This window comes from Cavia porcellus, unplaced genomic scaffold (genome assembly GCF_034190915.1).
Source record: "Cavia porcellus strain 051 isolate PalLab524CR breed Dunkin Hartley unplaced genomic scaffold, mCavPor4.1 scaffold_15, whole genome shotgun sequence".
Lineage (NCBI taxonomy): Eukaryota > Metazoa > Chordata > Mammalia > Rodentia > Caviidae > Cavia > Cavia porcellus.
In genome coordinates this window covers 59,030,719-59,049,455 of record NW_026947498.1, presented here as the reverse complement: position 1 = coordinate 59,049,455, position 18,737 = coordinate 59,030,719, and the positions used below count along the sequence as shown (strand labels likewise).

General features: G+C 35.7%; 1 protein-coding gene across 8 annotated transcripts in view; it reads left to right on the top strand.

Annotated features, from left to right (window-relative positions):
- Nucleotides 1–2,574: 2,574 nt before the first annotated feature.
- Nucleotides 2,575–18,737, top strand: part of LOC100735277 (cell surface glycoprotein CD200 receptor 1-like) — a 42,841-nt gene continuing 26,678 nt past the window's right edge. For 2 of the 8 annotated variants that reach the window (XM_063224962.1, XM_063224961.1), the window contains exon 1: nt 2,790–2,927. Coding sequence is in view for 6 of the 8 variants with exons in the window: in XM_063224958.1 (XP_063081028.1) it covers nt 2,802–2,931 (130 nt within the window). In the remaining 2 variants the exon portion in view is untranslated. Of the gene's footprint in view, nt 2,932–18,737 lie in introns of all 8 variants that reach the window. The other 6 variants (XM_063224958.1, XM_063224960.1, XM_063224957.1 and 3 more) reach the window with 6 other exon arrangements.

The following is an 18,737-nucleotide window of genomic DNA, read 5'->3' as shown; positions in this document are numbered from 1 at the left end:
AAGATTGCCCAATTGGAAGGAAAGTGAGTGAAGATTTATCTATTCATGGAAAATGGAAGATTTATTTATTCGTGGAGGATTGTACTGGAGACAAGACAGAATTAAAAAGTAGGTAGTAAGAAAGAGTCTAATTAGTCACCATAACTAAGAGATAGATCAGGATGATATTTTTGGACTTGAATTCTGTTTCTGTTGCTTATCTACTTTATATATTTGGAAAATTTATCTACCTTTTCTGGGTTCAATTCTGTCTGTCTGTCTTTCTTTCTTTTTTTTGTTTTTGCACTGGGAATTGAACTCAGGACCTTGCTCTTGATAAGCACTGTGCCAGAGTTATGTCTGCAGCCCAGGTTCAACTTCTTAAATTGTAACAATGTAATATTACATAATGTAAAAATGTAATAAGAATGTAATAATGATTGTTATGATTGTTGAGAGAATAAAATGAAGCAATATTTATAAAGTTCATTTATAAATGAAGTTTAGGTGTTAAACTTAGGGCTTGACAAATGTTATTTACTGTAAGTATGATCAGTGTGGTCTAGCATTGAAATTTAGCAACAAGTAAAGTATGGCTATTAATTTCTCTGTTCTGGTTTTGATTACTTATTTGATATATACATTTTCAAACTTTTATTCCTGTTTTTCTTTTTGTAGAGTATATATAATTATAATAAAAATCATTAACTTTCATGTGGCATATATTTTTCCTAATTTTTTAGGGACAATTTATATAGGTGATACAGATACATTGTATATCAGAAGTGAAAAATTTTAAGATATCAATAGAACAATAGAACACAAAAATAGAAATAAAAGTTCCGTGGGGCTCTTTTAAGTTACCAACTAGTATAGTTAATGACTGTGCATAGGAGAAGTTCCATTATTTCAGATAAGCCTTGAGAGCTTGGGTCAAAGTAGATTGCAGAGAAGTAAATTGGAAAACAGAAAATGGGCTGTGGCTAAGAGAGCAAACATCTAGCTTTTTTACACTTCCTCATTTGTTATAGTGCATCAGCAGTACTTAGTTAGATTCAAAGAACTATGACTGGTTCACATTAAATGTTTGACTTTCAGCTGTGCTACCAAGTCACTCTGAGACTTTCAGCAGGTCATTTAACCATTCTGTGCTTTAATTTTGGCTGTGTTATTGAGCAGGCATTAAAATAAATGATCATCAAAATGATGCTTTGTGAAAAAGCTTGTCAATATAAATTAAAGAGTCAGATTTGATTCAGAAATTTCCCAGTACCACTGAATTTGTGATTGCATAATGGAAACTGAAATTTAGGTTTGTCTACTGTCAAAATCATCTTCTTAACCCCTTTGTGGGAGGAAAAACAGAGTGTTATATTTTAAATGACATTTCCTCACTGATTTTTTGACATCTGGTTAAACACTGAACAGAAAAGAAGATTTCTACAGCCTGCTCATTGTCATAACTCATATCCTGAGGTCTTGCATTGCCAAATTCACTCACTGGAAAGGAGACTTGAGAAGGGGAAGGAGGAAAAACATTTATAGTTTAATGTTTGTCAAAAAGGAAGACAGAACTGCTAACTTAAGGGAAAAATGCATACTTTTTAACCTTTTTCTTGTTTGCAAAGTTTTCTTCCCTTTCCAGGAGAGTTTTTCTTGGGTAGGGAATTCTTACCATGTAGACATTTTTTCCCCCTCTCAAGTGTAATCAGAAATTAGGCAGAAGTTTTTACCTAGCAACATTAGGCAGAGGTTTTCTGGAAAATAAAAATTCAGATATGTGGGAATGAAAATATGAGTATTCATTTGACATTTTATTAAGTGATTGATCTGTCTTCAAAGTTGAAAGCAAATTCCCATGTGTACTGAATTGTGACATAGAATAATGAATGACCCCTCAAGATAGGTGGCCATGTCTGGATTCCTGAAGTGTGTAAGTGTGTTAATTTACATGGTAAAATGGACTTTGCAGGTGTGATTAGATTAAGAATCTTTAGGTGGATTGTATCAGTGGGCCCAATATGATCACAAATGGTCCTAATAAACAGGAGACAGGAGGGTCACAACCAGAGAAGAAGAGCAGTAAAGGGCAGAACAATGTGTCCAGAAGCCAAAGAATGCACATTCCTCAGGTTCTAGAAAGGCAAGAAAGAGATTCTCTCAATGAATTTCTGGGAGAAAGTGCAGCCTTGCTCATTCCTTGATTCTAGCTCCATAAAATCCATTTCAGACTTCTGGTTTACAGACAGTAAGGACACTCAGTTTGTGTTATTAAATTTGTGGTTCTTAGAGTAGTGGGAAAATTAACACACTTACAATGCTTGCAGAGTTTGTGTGGACTCCTATTCTACTCATCACTTTCATCCAAAAAGTTTGAGGTGGAAATGTTTCATTCCACACTTGAAAACTATAAGGCTGTGTACTTCTTCAACCTAAATGTTATCACGATTAGGAAATCTACAGGCATGGGTTCCAAATAAGAACTCCGTTTCGCTTTTTAATGCAAGTTTTAACAAAAGCATTTATCTTGGGCACGTTCAACGCCTTATTGTAAGGTTTATCTGTGAGCAGCAGAAGTCAGAGAAGAACCAATGAGTTGAAAGATAACTCAATCAAACCTGCTTCCTCCCTCTTTGCTTCAGTGCATCATACAGGAAATATATTGCTGTGTCAAGCTCCAGAGACGAGTTTCTTCTTTTCCAAATTACTAATCAGACTAAAACACGTTAAGCTGGAGGAAAAGAGTAGGAGAAAAAGAGTGCCCGGCTGCTCATGAGCTAAGAAAATCCAGCGCCAAGAAGTCACTTGGAGAAAGCCTTGCCATGCTCACAGCTCTACTTGTGCGGAGGAAAAACACTTACTGGAGGACGGAAAACAAGACAACAGAAATGCTTTGCCCCCCGAGAACTTCTGATCTAGGGCTGCTCCTGATCGCTGTCTTCTTCTTGGTGGGTGAGTCTGAATTTTCTCTGGGAGAAGGACTGGCGAGAGACTTGGTCTTAGCTTTTTATCAGCTTTCTTTGCTTTTTAAAATGATACAATGTGAGCCAATTGCAGTTGTGAACATTGTGGGTTACTCCCAAGTTTTTTTTGGCTTTATCATTCTTACTTTTTGCTTTGTCTTACTAATTTTATTTTGTAGCTTTCTATGATATATCCATCTCTATAATTTGCTGGTCACTTCTTTCTCCCCCTTCCTATTTTTTGGATAAGGCAGGATAAGTTAAACATGAAATAGTTTGCAATCAAACTCACCTGAGTTCTCTTTATCTTCTTTTTCCTTTAAAAAAATAAATTTAAACAATTATCCTATCCTATCATACTCTACCCTGTCTTACCATACTCCACGTTACCCTCCCTTACCTTAGTCAGGTCCATGAAGTCAATAGAATAAATTAGGAAAGTATCTCTTTCCATTACTTTCTATGACTAGGTGCTTTTAAAATACAATATGCATACACTTATGCGGGCATGTCTGATACATGTCTGTATTTTATTTGGAAGATATGTGGGCTGTTGCAGACACTTTCTGAATCAAAGTACACACTCTTCCACAACTAGATTTCTGTAGGAGTTGAAGAGAATTTAGGGGTACTGTGGGGGTGTCCTGGTTTCATGATAGAAGATTGGTGGGAGTTGATGTGGGAGGGAGTTTTCAGGTTTCACTTCTAGAACTGAGGCAGCTTCAAGGGCGCACTGTAGTTAATTTTTATTTTAAAAATTTGATAATTTAAAGATGAAAAAGGTATTTTCCCTCATCTGAATGACTTCACAATTATTTTTGTCTATTTTTCAGCAAAAAGAAAAAAAATCACATGTTAATCTTACTGGTGAGCACATATAAAATAACTATGCTCTGTGAATGTATCTTTCTGTTGAGAATTTCCACACACTTTTTCTTTGATGCTTACAGCAAACCAGAGAAGTAGACATGGAGACAGCTCTCCATTTTACAAAGATAGAAACCAAAGCTTCTCAAATGGTTTTGTCCAGGTGGAGTATAACAACTGAGTGGCAGAATCACACTTAGTTATATGTGGGTATCACAAAACATTTGAGTGGGCAATTTTCACCAATATTTAACTTTATGCTTTTGACTAAAGAGCACCTATAATAATTATACCCCTGGAGAAAGTTAAACCAATAGTTATAAGCGTGGTGGACTATTACTTGAAAAAAGTGATCTAAATACTTTGACAGCTGGGATCTTGTAGAAAACTCTTGTAGAAACCTATGCAAGACTTAGGCAAAGACTGTTCATGTCAAATTGAACTATTACTGGTGGGAAAAATATAACAAGATCAAAATAAATAGTTCAAATTTTAAAAGACTTAAATTTAAAAACTATTTCTGAACACAACTAGAATATACTACATACATCAAATCTCCTAAGTACTCTGTATCAATAAAGTTATCAAATAGTTTAGGTTTACGATAGGAAAAAAAATTACTGTATGAACAGCGATTTGGTGTGATAAATTCATCAAGGAATGATTTAGAGTAAAGAAAAGAACCACTTGGGGCAGTCGTTTTATATACTTCTTACTAATACTGCTTTGCTAGCAATACTACCAAATACATACAAGATATATTCACAAGGGGCAAGACAGATAATAACCTCAATGTAAGGAATAGGACTTCTTTAGAGACTGAATCTCTCTATGTAGTTCAGATTAACTTTGAACTCACCGGATAACCCAAACTGGCCTGGAACTCATAGTGATCTTCCTGCCTCAGCCTCTTGAGAGCTGAGATTATAGGTGTGTACTACCACACCCAGCTAACAATAGGATTTTTATTTATTGATTTACTTTATGTTTTACTTGTTTGCTTACAGCTTCACACCATATGGTAGTTAGTAGACAATATTTAGTGAGACAATGCTATAGGGGAAACTAAACAGAAATCATCTATCTACCTTAGAGGCAAGTGCCTAACCTTGTATGTGGTCCCCTTTTCAAAACCTTATACTCTGTGCTATCTCCTCCTGTTTTTCTGCCTGTAGTCTCCCAGAGTTCTTTGCTTGTGTTCAAACTGTTTGCTGTCCCAATTATAAGCATTTCACCTTTTATAAAAGTTACTGATTTTACCAATCTGAGTTGCTGTGAAGGAACTCTATTTTGTTCTTCTTTGGTTTAAATTTTACTTATTTGTCATTATCTTCCACTAGAGGGCAGGAAGTAACTGAAGAGATAAACATCAGGATCAGGTTGGTAGTTTCAGCAGATTTGTAAGAGATAGCAAAGGAGGTTAAAAGAAAGGTTGAAAAAGAAGGGATTTATTTTCACTGATGTCAGTCCCATTTTCTTTTCCTAGTTTATGATAGGGTACATTTATATATAATAATGGTTTATAGATGCGTTTTTCTCTAAGCATCTGTGCTTCAGCAATTAATAAAAGTCCTTTTAAAGAGCACTGAATGTGTACAGAAGGTGTGTGGAAAATAGTGTCTAAAAGTTTTTAGCAATCTAAATCAGGCAAGCCTAAATCACAAAGCCAAGATGAAAACACTGGGAATATTTAAAATCAATATCAATTGGTATGAACTCAGGAAAAATCTGAAGAAAGGTGAATTTATGCTAAGTTGGCTTTGTTGAAGTCTTCTTGGAGGAGAAAGTTCTTAAATTGGGCCTTGAATGACAGGCCTGAATGAATGGGGGAAAGCAGAGGAACAAATTGAGAGGAGGAAATATGTAACATGAACAAAAGCAAGGTGGTTAAGGAAAGAAGGAAGTGTAGCTTGGTGCAACAGAAATTATGTTACATAATAGTGAGAAATAAGGCTGAATTTCAAGGGTCCTTGACCACTAAACAGAGGAAGCTGGTTATTATGAGGTAGATAGTGAAGAGCCATTTTTTGCTTTGTGAACCAGAAAATAATGTATGGCAAACTTTTCAGAGAACAGTGCGGTAGCATTATCCCTTTGAGTAGTGGTGGTACTTAGTAAAAGATGTATTTTGAAGCAGGAGTCAAGAATTTCTACCCCAATTCCTATTTTAGAAAGTTCCATGATGTCACATTAGTGGCTGAAAAGGGACTTTATTGAGTTATGTTTAATTCAGTTTAGGGAATGAGTAGATAAAGGAGGGGAATTCCTACAGGTACTTGTAAATATAGCAAAATCCAGGGTTTATGAACCACTTATGGAGTAGATAATCTCATGAGGTGAATGTGTATTGCTAAAAATAATAAGTACTAAAAATGCTTGAATTTGAGATCTAGGAGCCATAATTTTCTGTAACAGAAAGCATAAATATAAGGAAAAATGGGAATGGAGGCAATATGAGCTATAAATTTTATGCTTCACTTTAAAAAAAGAGGAAAGAAACTTGTAAAATTGAAGAATGAGTTGAGATATTAGACTCAGGGAGGGCAGTAGGTCCAGCATGGCAATGAAAACACGGGAAGAAATGAAATGTTCACTGTAGACAAACTCTATGCATTGATTAAAATATTGTAACCAGCACTGTATTTTTGCTTCTTTTTTCTTTCTTGGTATTACCGGTGTTTGTTAATTCCTGACTACAGATCTTCAGAGCAGATCTGTGATTTTTAAATAGTTTAGGACTATGTGATACTAATGGCTCCTAAGAAGAAAATAAAAAACTATTACTTTTATTTTATTTATTTTTTGAGACAGGGTCTCGCTATGCAGTTCAGGCTGACCTGGAACTCACTCTGTAGCTAAGGCTGGCCTTGAACTCACAGGGATCCTCTTGTCTCAGCCTCTCAAGTGCTGGAATTACAGGCATGCACCATCACCCCCAGAATTACTTTTAAAGTAATAGCAATAAGAATTATTACAAATTAATATTGTACTCACATTTACAATCATTGCATTTTTTCCCTAGAAAGAAATGACATTGTTCAGTCATGAAAACTAAGCAGTTTCAAAGTTTTCCCAGTTATAGCTTATGTCTTGGATTTCTGAAAATTTACATTCTGTTCTAAGAACAAAATATTGTTTGTGTTTAAGGAAAGCATACTAGAAAAGCCTAGTATTGAAGCATGAAGTTTTTGCATTTCTGAAGAAATGATTTTCTTTATATATCTATGGTACTTCAATTACTGATGCTATCAGGTTCTCTTAGACTCAGACTCTGAGATACAGTTTTGTGTATGACGCATTGGCAGAGGAAGCAGTCCATCCGCAGTCTCAATTAGTCACCTCACCTCCTCCTACGATGAGAACCAGAGCTAGAATGCCCTTGCATTGATCAGAATGGCTTGTCCTCTTTATATCCATCTTGCTCAGTGATGGAGGTGAGCTGTCCCAGAAGGATGTGACCTTGGGCAAAGTAACAGAAGCAAAGACACCAGAAACCAAACACTGTTGTGCTCCTGGTAATCAATACAAAGACTCATTCCTTGATAGAGATCCTGGGTGGCATATGCTATATCTACTATCATTGACATTTCCAACATTGTCCCTTTCTTCTTAAATTTATAGAAGTTTCTGTCTGGTATCATTTCCCTTTAGCTTGAATCATTTCTTGTAGTGTTAGTTTGCTGGTGAGGTGTTCTATTAGTTTTCTTTCATGTGAAAAAATATTTAGCTTGAATTGTTGGAGTATCTCTCTCTCTCTCTCTCTCTCTCTCTCTCTCTCTCTCTGTGTGTGTGTGTGTGTATGTGTGTGTGTGTGTGTGTAATTTTGAGTGGACTTTTTCTTTCAGTACTTGAATCTTGCTTTACCATCTCTGATGAGAAGTCACTTCATCACTCATAATCACTGTTTCCATGCATATAGTTTGCTGTGTTTTTGGCTGCTTCCAGTGTTTCTCTTTATTGTTGGTTTTCAATGCCATGGTCTACATGTGATTATTTTCATCTTTCAGAAGCTGTTCACTCCTAGATAGAAATTTCCTCATTTGTGAAATGAAGATATATGATACTATTAAAAAGTATAAGATTTTCAGACAGGAAAGTCTTTAGAAACTTTGAAATTAAATTTTTTCACATTATATATGGGCAAATAAAGCCCAAACATGTTCAAGGAATAGCTAAGGAAATCACTCCCCTATTTAGTGGACAAGCTAAATTTGAAATCCTCCACAGCCTCACTAAGGAAAGCAAAAGAGACATGGCAAGTTCATGTGGGAAATCTGTGAGTTTTAGATTAGATGTACTTGAAACAACAGCAAGCATTGAAGAAGGAAAAGAATAGTAGCTAAAGGCTTGAAACTCTTGTAGAGGGAAAGATAAGTTTCAGCTGAAGTGTGAGCAGGTTGTTCTGTGAAACTATAAGTAACAGTCACTGTGTTTCATGCTAGGGACACTGGATCAGGATAGATGTAGATCCCTCTGTCATGGAGTTCAGGCTGGGGTAGGGAAGATAGGGACTAAATAATTGTTGCAAATAATTTAAATAAAGTGTATAAGAAAAACCGAAACGCTCATTGGTGGGTCTGATGTGGTCTGAAGATCAGGGAAGGCCTTCTCTGTGAGGAAGGGGTATTTCAGATGAAGATGGATGGTAAGATGTAGGCATGAACAGTTGTGGGAGGAGCGTTCCAGGGGACAAACAACCTGCATGAAGCTATGACCAGAGTGGTGAAAACGAGGTCAGTTGTGTAGAGGTCTAGTTAAGTTCTGGGAGTAAGGGAGAATGATCAGAGAACATGCAAAGAGAAAGATCAGGTGTCACTTTGGAAAGGTACTCATGCTAAGGTGCCATAGGAAGAAGGTAGCTTGCAGAGATGACAGGAGTGGGCAGCCCAGGTAGGGAAGGAGATAGAGGGAAACATGTAGGTGTCACAGAAGAGGCTAATGAAGGTATTTTATAAAGAAAAAGTGATCAATTATGTTGTTAATTTATATAACAAAGATTCTCTAAAGAATTAGTGTATGTTGGAGTTGATTTGCAATGGGAATGCCTATGTCATAGTGAACTATGTGTATATTCAAAGATGTTGAATCTATGGGAACTTTTTAAAGGCAAAAATGATGAAGATTACAGCAGATAGTTTGAAGTAATAATCCTTGTAATAGATTGGTAATAAAGGTGGGATCATTCCAAGATTAAACGGACAGTTGTTGAGCAGATATTCTTATAAAAGTATTTTCTGTATAAGATTACAATGATCTTCACACAAAGTTATGATTGTGACATGCTCATTTATAATAGTTTTGTTATTAAATACAAACATGGGATTCCTCTCCTTCACAATTTCCCAGCTTTATTTATTTTGTTCTATTTTTCAATTTTTATTTTTTGTAGTGCTGGGAATAGAACCCAGGGCTGCTCACATGTTAGGGAAATGCTCTAACCACTGAGCTACATTTGCAGCTCCTCTATTTTTAGAAATTAGGCCTTTAATACAAGCAACTGCATTTTAATTCAGACAGTCTTCACAGTATCAAAATCTACTGAGCAACCCAAGAGCACAAACACTGCATAGAGGCCAGAAGTTTGTCTATAAAGAACTAGTGACCTTTGAAACTGTAGTTTGGGTAGAAGGTGTGGGAACAGCCAGGTTGCTGGTATTGCTGGGGCAGACCGTGGGAAGGAAGTTGAGGCTGTGGGCACAGACCACTCATTCTAGAAGTTAGGGAGCAAAGAAAGGGGAAAAGATCACAGCTAGAAGGGGGAAGCAGCATTTATGGTTTTTTTTTTTTCTGTCAACACTGGGGGAACTCGGGTGTGTTTCAAGGGTATTATCTGAGAAAATTCAGTGACACCGTATACATCTTTCTCCAATCTGTGTGTGCTTATGTAGTTTTAAAGTATTTAGCAATTTCTTTTCTCTTTTCTTGACATTTTCTTACTTTACCATGAAATGCTACTTTTTCAAAGTTTTGTTCATTATGTACTATGAAAATGTGTGGTAATGTGATCCATTTTTGTGGTAGCAACAACTTTTTGAAATGAATCTTCAAGTGGTGAATATCGTTAGACTTCAAATAATAGAATGTCATTATTTTTATTCTTGAAAAAAAATCATGTTATTCTTAACTGATTCCCTTCCAAAAGTTCTCTAACGATTGTTCTAAACTAGAAATTTGAGGTAGCTGCCAGAAAGCATCTCCTGTAGTCTATAAAGATATTGTAGACTGTAAAGATATTGGAGTACTATCTCAAGCCTACTTAATCAGGTTTTTTCAGGCATTTGAGTTTTCATGAATCTCTGTAGGTGATTTTGGTGGGAGCTGGGATTAAAAGCACTATCTCAGGACTTTCTTGGTTTATGTATCACCCAAACTACCCTGCTGTCCCTCCTACTCAGCAGGTGTGGGTCATCCTGATTTACCCATCATCCACTGTGGACTCTTCAACATGCATGATGGGAAGGCTTCTGAGTGCCAGGCCAGGCAAATCACCTGTCATATCCAGAGTTCTGCCCAGCTACATGACATTTGTGTTATCAACTTGGCATTCAGCTTATTAACCTGAATGTCTTCAAAATGTCGTGTCTATAATTACTTACCTTTGTTCTGTTCCTTTCTTCGAGAAGAAATGTCAGTCTTTTTTATTTAAAGAAAGACTAAACAAAACAGAAAATGGGTAGATAAAATACAGACTTTCAAAGAAAAAATAAACAGTCATAAATCACTAGTTGATGTTTACATATTGTCCTCTTACAAATAATTGTTCAAGATACAAAAGTGGAACATACAAGTGGGAATTCAAACAGTGTGATTGCAAATAGTTCTATTCAACTATCCAACAAAAAGTAATATGGTTATTTAGCCTATACACTCAAACATATATGTAGTTATCCATATCTTCATTTATATTGAGATTAAACAAACCAGAGCAGACTAAAATCACGCTGGACAAAGAATAATAGTATTGCTGGATTTCACATCATGACACTCTGGGATCAGCACTGGGTACTGTAGTGTCTTTCTTCCTTCAAAGTATTTGTTCATTTCATCATGTGCCATAAGATCAGTTCTCATAAACTGTTCATAGGCTCTACACATGCATGAGTCTTAACATGTATTTTTATCCTTTCTATATTAGAGGGGGAAACAAAACAAAGTAGAACAGAACAGAACATATTCCTATAGATACATACAATGAAAAAGACATGTAAAACCGCTGTACTAGGAGTTCTACCATGGTTACTGTGTTATCTCTTGTTATCTTCAACAGAATTGGCTATATCATCAGATATAGTATAATTAAATATATCAATATATAACTGCATTGATAGAAACACAACTTTGTAGATAGTGGTAAACTGCAAAAACAGGTAGTAATCAAACCAGAATGTGTATCGTAGTGAATCTTGTCCTCTTCAGTATAGTTGTCTATACTCTCAGACTCGATACTATCAATTATAACAGTTTTTAATAAAATCTGTCAATAACAAACAGCAATCAAACAAACCAGATTTAACTAAGATCAGTCATGATATAACCATATAAGTTATACAGGGCTCCAGATTAAGTTAATAGGAAATTAAAGATGATTGCTGTGCTATATTCTGACATTTTTAGAATGGTTGTCTGTGCCCTCAGATCTAGTGCTTGTAGACAAACTGGGACAGAATAAGTTCTATCTAAGCAGAGTGGTGCAAGTAATATGGGTTTTAATTCCGGATACACTATTATTAATATCTTCTGCTGTCTTTTTTAGGACTATTCCTCCCCTTTCACTTCCTCAGTGAATACTGTGCATTTTTGGGTCTCACCAAAACCCTCAGTTTTAAATTGGGCGTGGGGAGCAACCTGCTATTTACCTAAATGGTTCCAAACCTTCTCCCTCCTGGACTTGATCTCTAGTTGTATTCCTTAACCTATTAAAGCCTGTCTTTCCCACCTATCCAATATTACTAGTCTGGTTGCTCCTATTACTGTCTGGTTCCCTGTCACATAGAGCATTGTTTTCTCATATTTTATTTCTGGTCTATAAACCCTTTTTCAGGTTAATTATATTACTTATTTAGAGCATCTCGGTGAACTCTACCTCCCGATCTACTCTGCCTGTGATTCTCTCTCTTTTTTTAATTCAGTGTGTCAAGGCCAAGGCCATCTATATTAGAGATTATAGCCAATCTTCTCTGCCTCATTTCTGTTGTGCTCTTTTTCTGTCATTAGTTTTCTGTTTGTCTTCTTCATTTTGCTTTCTGCTCCATTCATTGAGGCTTCTCTGCCACTGTTCCTGGAATCCTGGTGCTTTTATCTCTCTTTAGAATGTCCTGCAGTATTCTCTGTAGAGTTGGATTGGTGGCCGCAAATTCCCCCAGTTCCTCTTTGTCTTGGAAGCATCTTGTTTCTCCATTAATTCCAAGAGATAGTTTTTCAGGGTACATCAATATGGGCTGGAGATTATTTTCTTTCAGGGCTTGGAATACTTCACTCCAGGCTCGTCTTGATTTGATGGTTTGTGTGGAGAATCTGCCGTAATTCTGATGGGCTTTCCCTGGTAAGTAATCTGTTTCTTTTCTCTGGCAGCTTTTAATATTCTGTTTTTATATTGGATTTCTGGGATCTTGATTATTATATGCCTGGGTGTAGATCTGTTTTGGTTGTAGGTGGCTGGAGTTCTGTATGCTTCATACATCTGAATATCATTTCCTTTTCCTATGTTTGGGAAGTTTTCCTTAATTATTTCTATGAATAGCCTTTGTGGTTTCTTTGTTTGTACTACTGCTTCTTCATTCACATTCCTTATTGTTAAGTTGTAGATCCTCTTGTCATCTTCTAGCCTTTGTATTCTTTCATGATCCCACATTGCAAATCTGTCCTCCAGTTTGGATAATCTATCCTTAGTTTCTTTCAAGCAGTTTTGCCAGCTTTCAATGGAGTTTTTATTTTCCTGATAATCTCTTTGAACCTGCTTCATGTGCTTTATGTTTTTATTTATATTCTTCATCAAACAATTCTCCCCTTTTGTTGTGTTCCTCCATTCTTCCATCTGTGTCTTCTTGAGAGATGCTTAGCATTTCTTTTATTAATCTATTTATATCTTGCTTTACTTGGTTAAATATTTCACTTTTGAACTCATCTATGAGGTCCCGAATATATCTCTTTATGTCCACTGGTGCTGTGCCTGATATTATATGTTTGCTGTCCTCAATCTCTTTTGTATTTACCTTTACTGGATCAATGTTCTCAGGGTTGGGGGCTGGGGACTTTTCTTGTTGCTTCCTTTTATTTTTTTTTTTCTTCCATGCAGGTGTATATAGAAGGCCCCAGTTTCTTTCTTTGTTGGTTATGATTCTTCTTCTGAAGCATGCTGGCTAGATGTCCTGCTCACTGCAGGATGCTGTTGAGGTGCAAACAGGGGCAGCATATGCTGGCCCCTCCCCTTTGGATCAGTCAACCTGCTGAGGCCTTCACTGCTTAGTGTATACCGTGTAACATAGGGAATTGGTTTGGGATAACCTATCGGATCTCAGGAAGGGATGTGACCCAGGCCAAGTGCTCCCCACCAATCCTGTTTGAGAAGGGAGCAACTGACTGAAGTCACTGCTGCCCTTATTCTTGCCGGTCTCCTCGGTCCCAGAATGTCCTCTGTTGGAGCCCCTTTTTCTGTGGAATGGTTTTATTACTGTCACTCATCGCAGGTCGATGTAGGTTCCCTGCCAGCTGAGCTCTCCATTCGGCTCACTAACCCCCAACTCAGTGTGTTTCCAGTGGTTTGAAGTGGTAGAATTTTAGGCAGCTCTGTAAGTCGTGGCTGTGCGAATACAGGTGCTCCAGCGGGGACACAGGCCTTTAGCTGTTCCCAAGAGTAGCACCAGGACTGTATGTTTGATTGGTTTTTCCCATCTTAGTTTCTTTCGGATTGAGAATATTCGTCTCCCTCTGTTCAGGACTCCCTGTGTTATTTTGAAATCTAAGTTGACTATCTCAGGGAGCCTCTGTAGCCTGCTGTTATCTAACCACCATCTTTACTGGAAGCAGGTCTTTTCAAAAGCACTTTGTTGCTTGTCTCATGTTTTCTGTCCCTCCCTCCTCTTTCTTTCTTGTGGTATTGGGAATTGAACCCAAGCCCTTTGCATTGAGCACATATCCAATTCTTTTTAAAACAATTTTTACTTTGAGATCTTACCAGGCACTAAGTTGCCCAGGCTGGGCTCAAACTTGTGATCTTCTTGCCTCAGCCTGGCAGGGTGCTGAGGCAGCCTGTGGCACTGTGCCTGGCTCTCCATTCTTACACTGTCATCCTCTCCTTCTGCCTTTCCCTAAATATGCAGTGCCCTCAGCAAAGTATCTTCTCAGTTCTCATGGCTCCAGGTATTATTCTATTTCTCTCTTGCAAGTTTGACATGATCAGATAAAACCACTGTCTCATTTTTTCCCTTCTGTTGAGGTCAGAATTCTTGAGACACTAAGTCTACATCTATTGACTTGATTATCTCTGCTTGGTTTTCATTTCTAATGTATAGAAACTGCTCTTTTACCTATGTTAAAGGTCATTGGTGACATCCGGATAGCAATCATATGGCATCTTTAATTCTTATTTTAACATTTTTCTTCACTTAATTTGGTCTTGATTTATCCTGTAGTGGTGTCTCCTCTTTTGTTAGTTTCATTGCCTTGCACTAACTTTCTATTCTTATTCATTGTTTTCAATAACTATACTACTACCAACAGGTTCCTAGTTATATTTTCAAGACTTTAGGCTTGAACTTTTCTCAAATTTCTATATCAGAGACAGCAATTTGTAGTCCACAGCCCAGTGCTGGTTTGCAGACACTTTTAGTTGGGTCATGCATGTTTATAGCAGCACAATTTATAATAGTCAAATCTTGGAAATAGCTCATATGTCCATCAACAGGTGAATGGATAAAGAAAATGTGGTATTTGTTTACAATTGAGCACTAATGTGCTGTAAGGAAGGATAAACTTGCGGCATTTTTAGGTAGCTGAATGCACTTTTAGACCATAACTTTAGTGAAATACGTAAGACATACAAATTTAAATATCACATTTTTTTCTCTTACATAAGAAATCCAAAATATAAATAAGGAGCAAAGAAAAAGGTATTAGGGAGTAGAAAGATCTTTTCCAAATGGGAAGGGAAAATAAAGATGGAGGGGAAGGAGAGAGAAAGAAGAGAAAAGGAAAGAAATTTAAAAAGAGAGTTGAAGACAAAATGGAAATAGAACTTTTGCCAGTGGGGAGGGGAAGAAGAACTGGTGGGAGTGGAGAAAGAGGGAAGAGGAAGGGAACAGTAGCCAAAAAGAATTAAGATGTGTCATGTGCATTCACAGGTTCACAATGAATATAATCACGGTGCACTGCAAACAGGTACTAAGAAAAAAATAAATGGTTATCTTTAAAAATGAAAACCAGTTTAATAAAGTATAAGAACATCAAATGGGCCACAATTGTTCAAATGATGTTAAAAATTAAAAAGTACTAATTTGTACTTCTTGTATTTCTTTAAATTTTCTTTTATATTATTGCATGTAATGTATATATGATATAAACAAAATTTAAAGTTATACAGTAAATACCTATGTAAAGTAAGAAACAGGGTATTGCCAGCTCCTCCAAATTTGTATTTCCAAATCTGTGCTCTGAAGATAGAATTATCTTTTGGGATATTCATTTCCTTTGAGGGAAAATATATATAGTCATGCATGTATGCATCCTTGAACAGTAAAATTTCTTTGTTTTTTTTTTTTTTTGGTGTTTTACATAAAAGAAGTCATATTGTGTATATCCTTTTATAACTTCTTTCACTTATCCATGACTATATTTGAGGTTTGTTCATATTTAAATATGTATAATTGCAGTTCAATAGTATAAACATTTTTATCTTAAGATCTTAAACACAAAACAGGATTTTCTACCTCATTGGAGAAGTTTTGGTGCAGAATAACAAGCATGACTTAAAATCAGAAATTTCATATTTGTTATTTCAATTTCTGTCTTTTCTTTAAGTGGGGATTCACGGCAATGAAATACTAAGCTGAGAAATATACAGAGAAAGTTTTAACTTGAAAACCACACTGTAATTTATTTTGCTAAAATGGAAGACATTTGCTTTTACTTTCTCTTATCTTTTCACAGAAAGATACATTTGTCTCTGAAAAAAAAACTCTGAAATCTGAGACCAGTATAATACCAAAGCTGAAAAATAATCACCATTTTTTCCAGATGCTAGTATTTTCTATAGTCCCTTGTATATATTGTTTTTCTTTGAAATGTTCATTTCTCCACTTTTTATTTTCATGCATTGTATGCTGTATTAGTTGCCTAATACTATAAAACAGGCTAACCTCAAAGCAATATTCATTATCTTGCAGTGTTCCAAGATGAGAGAGAGAGAGAGAGAATATGGGTACAGGAGCCATGGCAATGTCATAACTAATTGCAGCAGTGATAACCCATCACTTCTCCTGCATACTATTTGCTAGAAATGAGTTAGTAGGTCCAGCTCATGCACAGGACAGGATTAGAGAAAGGCATGAGTATCGGGTAGAAGATGCTTGCTACACTTGGGAGCTATTGGGCTGGTTTCCTACCACAGATCTTAGCATTGAGATCAGTTAGCTCCGGGTGCATTTTCTGTATTCGCAATTTCAAGGTCACATAATTGTACAATTGTTTTACTAGCCAATGTTTGTTGTGCCCATTAGGATGAAAAGTTCCTTAGTGAGTGATGTGTCTTGTTATGTATTATAATTGATTAGATGAATATTAATAAAGTTTCAGGCTTTCTCCATCAGCCCCAAAACTTCACTATACCTGACAAGTGGCCACTCAAGGGCCATCTCGATGAAAAATGCTGGTTAAAAATTAATCATACAATGACATTTTTAGTAATCTCTTTTATATTTATAATCTATCTTACATTTAATATATAAATATTCAGGTAGCTTTAATAGAGCAAAAGAGCACATAGATTTCTTATTTCCATCATTCCTGCTTTCTAGTTAAGAATAACAGCATCTGGGGAAAAGTCTGTCTTGTTTTTAATTATATTTACAGGGTGATGCTGCTTTTCACAAATGCAAAATTTTAAGTCAGCTTCCCTTCCTGAAAAGTTGTATGTTCCCTGGATCTTCTTGGCATGGCGACATGGATTTCCATTAACCCCTGATGAAACTATAAAAACCATTGCATTAAAGACAACACTGTAATTAACCCATTTGGATAACAGTCTTATCTTCAGGGTTTCTTTAAAAAGGCAATTTAATTCCATAATTTCTTGAACTAATTCATAACTCCAAAATGCCTTGTGAAATATCACTTTTGTAACTACAATTATAATATGTAGTTTGTAAAATGTGGTAAAGGCATTCTCTAACTAAAATATTAGATTGACTTTTAAGCTCTCTTTTTTTCTTTTTTCTTTTTTGGTACTGGGGATCAAACTCACAACCTCATGCTTGCCAGGCAGGCACTTACGCCCCTGAACTAAATCCCCAGCCCTATTTAAGCTCTTTTTGGGCTATGTGATTCATAGTAAAATGTTTCTGTACTTTATTGATATTACCATACTGGGGGTTAGAAAATGTCATGTATTCAGTATAGCTAAATAAAGATATTTTGGCAATATCATTTGAGTTTCTAATATTTGTATGACTAAGATCTTAGTTGCAAATTTTCATTCATTTTAAATGAAAACCTGAGTCTTCCGGAGAAATGTATTATTGATTACAATAGACTTAATAGCTTACTGTACAATGTGCTTTGATATTCTACTTATTCCTTACTTGTTAGGTAAAGAAAAATAATGGTCCATGTTTTGCAGAGGGGAAAGCTGGGACATGTAAAAATTAGTTTAACTATGAGTACTCAGTATGGAAAAAACCAGGGAAGAAATAAAAATTCATCCCTCACATTTTCTGGCTTTTGTAAATGTCCTAATGCTTAATTATAGTTAATTCATAATCACTCAGTTCTATATTTGTTTTAAAAAGCTTTGAAGAGTTATTGAAATTTGAAAATAAACAGTTTTGAAGTTTGAACCACTAATGAAGAGTGAAATAATTTTATTTTGATTCTTATGTGAAATGTCAGGGTATTTTTACAATTTTCAGTATCTATTCTGTCTTCTGTCTTTTAGAAGTAGTAAATTTGTTAAATAACAAGTTGTTAAAAATAATAAGTAATAACAGTAAATTCTACTTAACTCAGTAAAGGTTCTCAATTCTTGTGAATATATGTGAATATAAGTATAAAAATGAAATTATTATATATTATTCTCTTTTGTAACTATCTTATAAAATCATAACCTCATTTTTTAGTCTACACTTTGGTCCCAGTCTGAAGGTTTTAAAACCCAAATTAATTTGAAATTCATTTATAAGAACACTAATTGAAATGTTTGTATTCTTCCAGATGACCTACAAATGTATGAAATGGCAAGACATCTTAACTTTTTAAAATTGTCCATCCTGTACATTAGCAGTAATTAAATACTAACAACAGCCTTAATTATTTATGTATGGCATATTCCATGCCTGATTTTGGATAATAACAGTTGCTGAATCAGAGGTTGTTATTGGTAATAGTGAAAGTTTAGAAACATATATCTCTAGGGTTTGTTGTTGTTGTTGTTGTTGTTTTGTTTGTTTCTTACAGAGTAGATGGTAGGAAAGTAACATTTTGTTGTCCAAATGAATTAATTATATTTCTGCCTTTAATGCCAAGGCTTTCATAGTATCATATGGACACTACTAGAAGTCCATGATAGTGTACCACAAAGTCCAGGAAACATGTCACTTTGGCAGGGGTGGGAAGAGGGAGCTTGACTTACAGTTTTATTTCTGATACAGTATTGAAAAGTTCAGCATTTTACAGTAGGTAAAACTCTCTGACATTGCAAGAAAGTCATGTGCTGTTTCC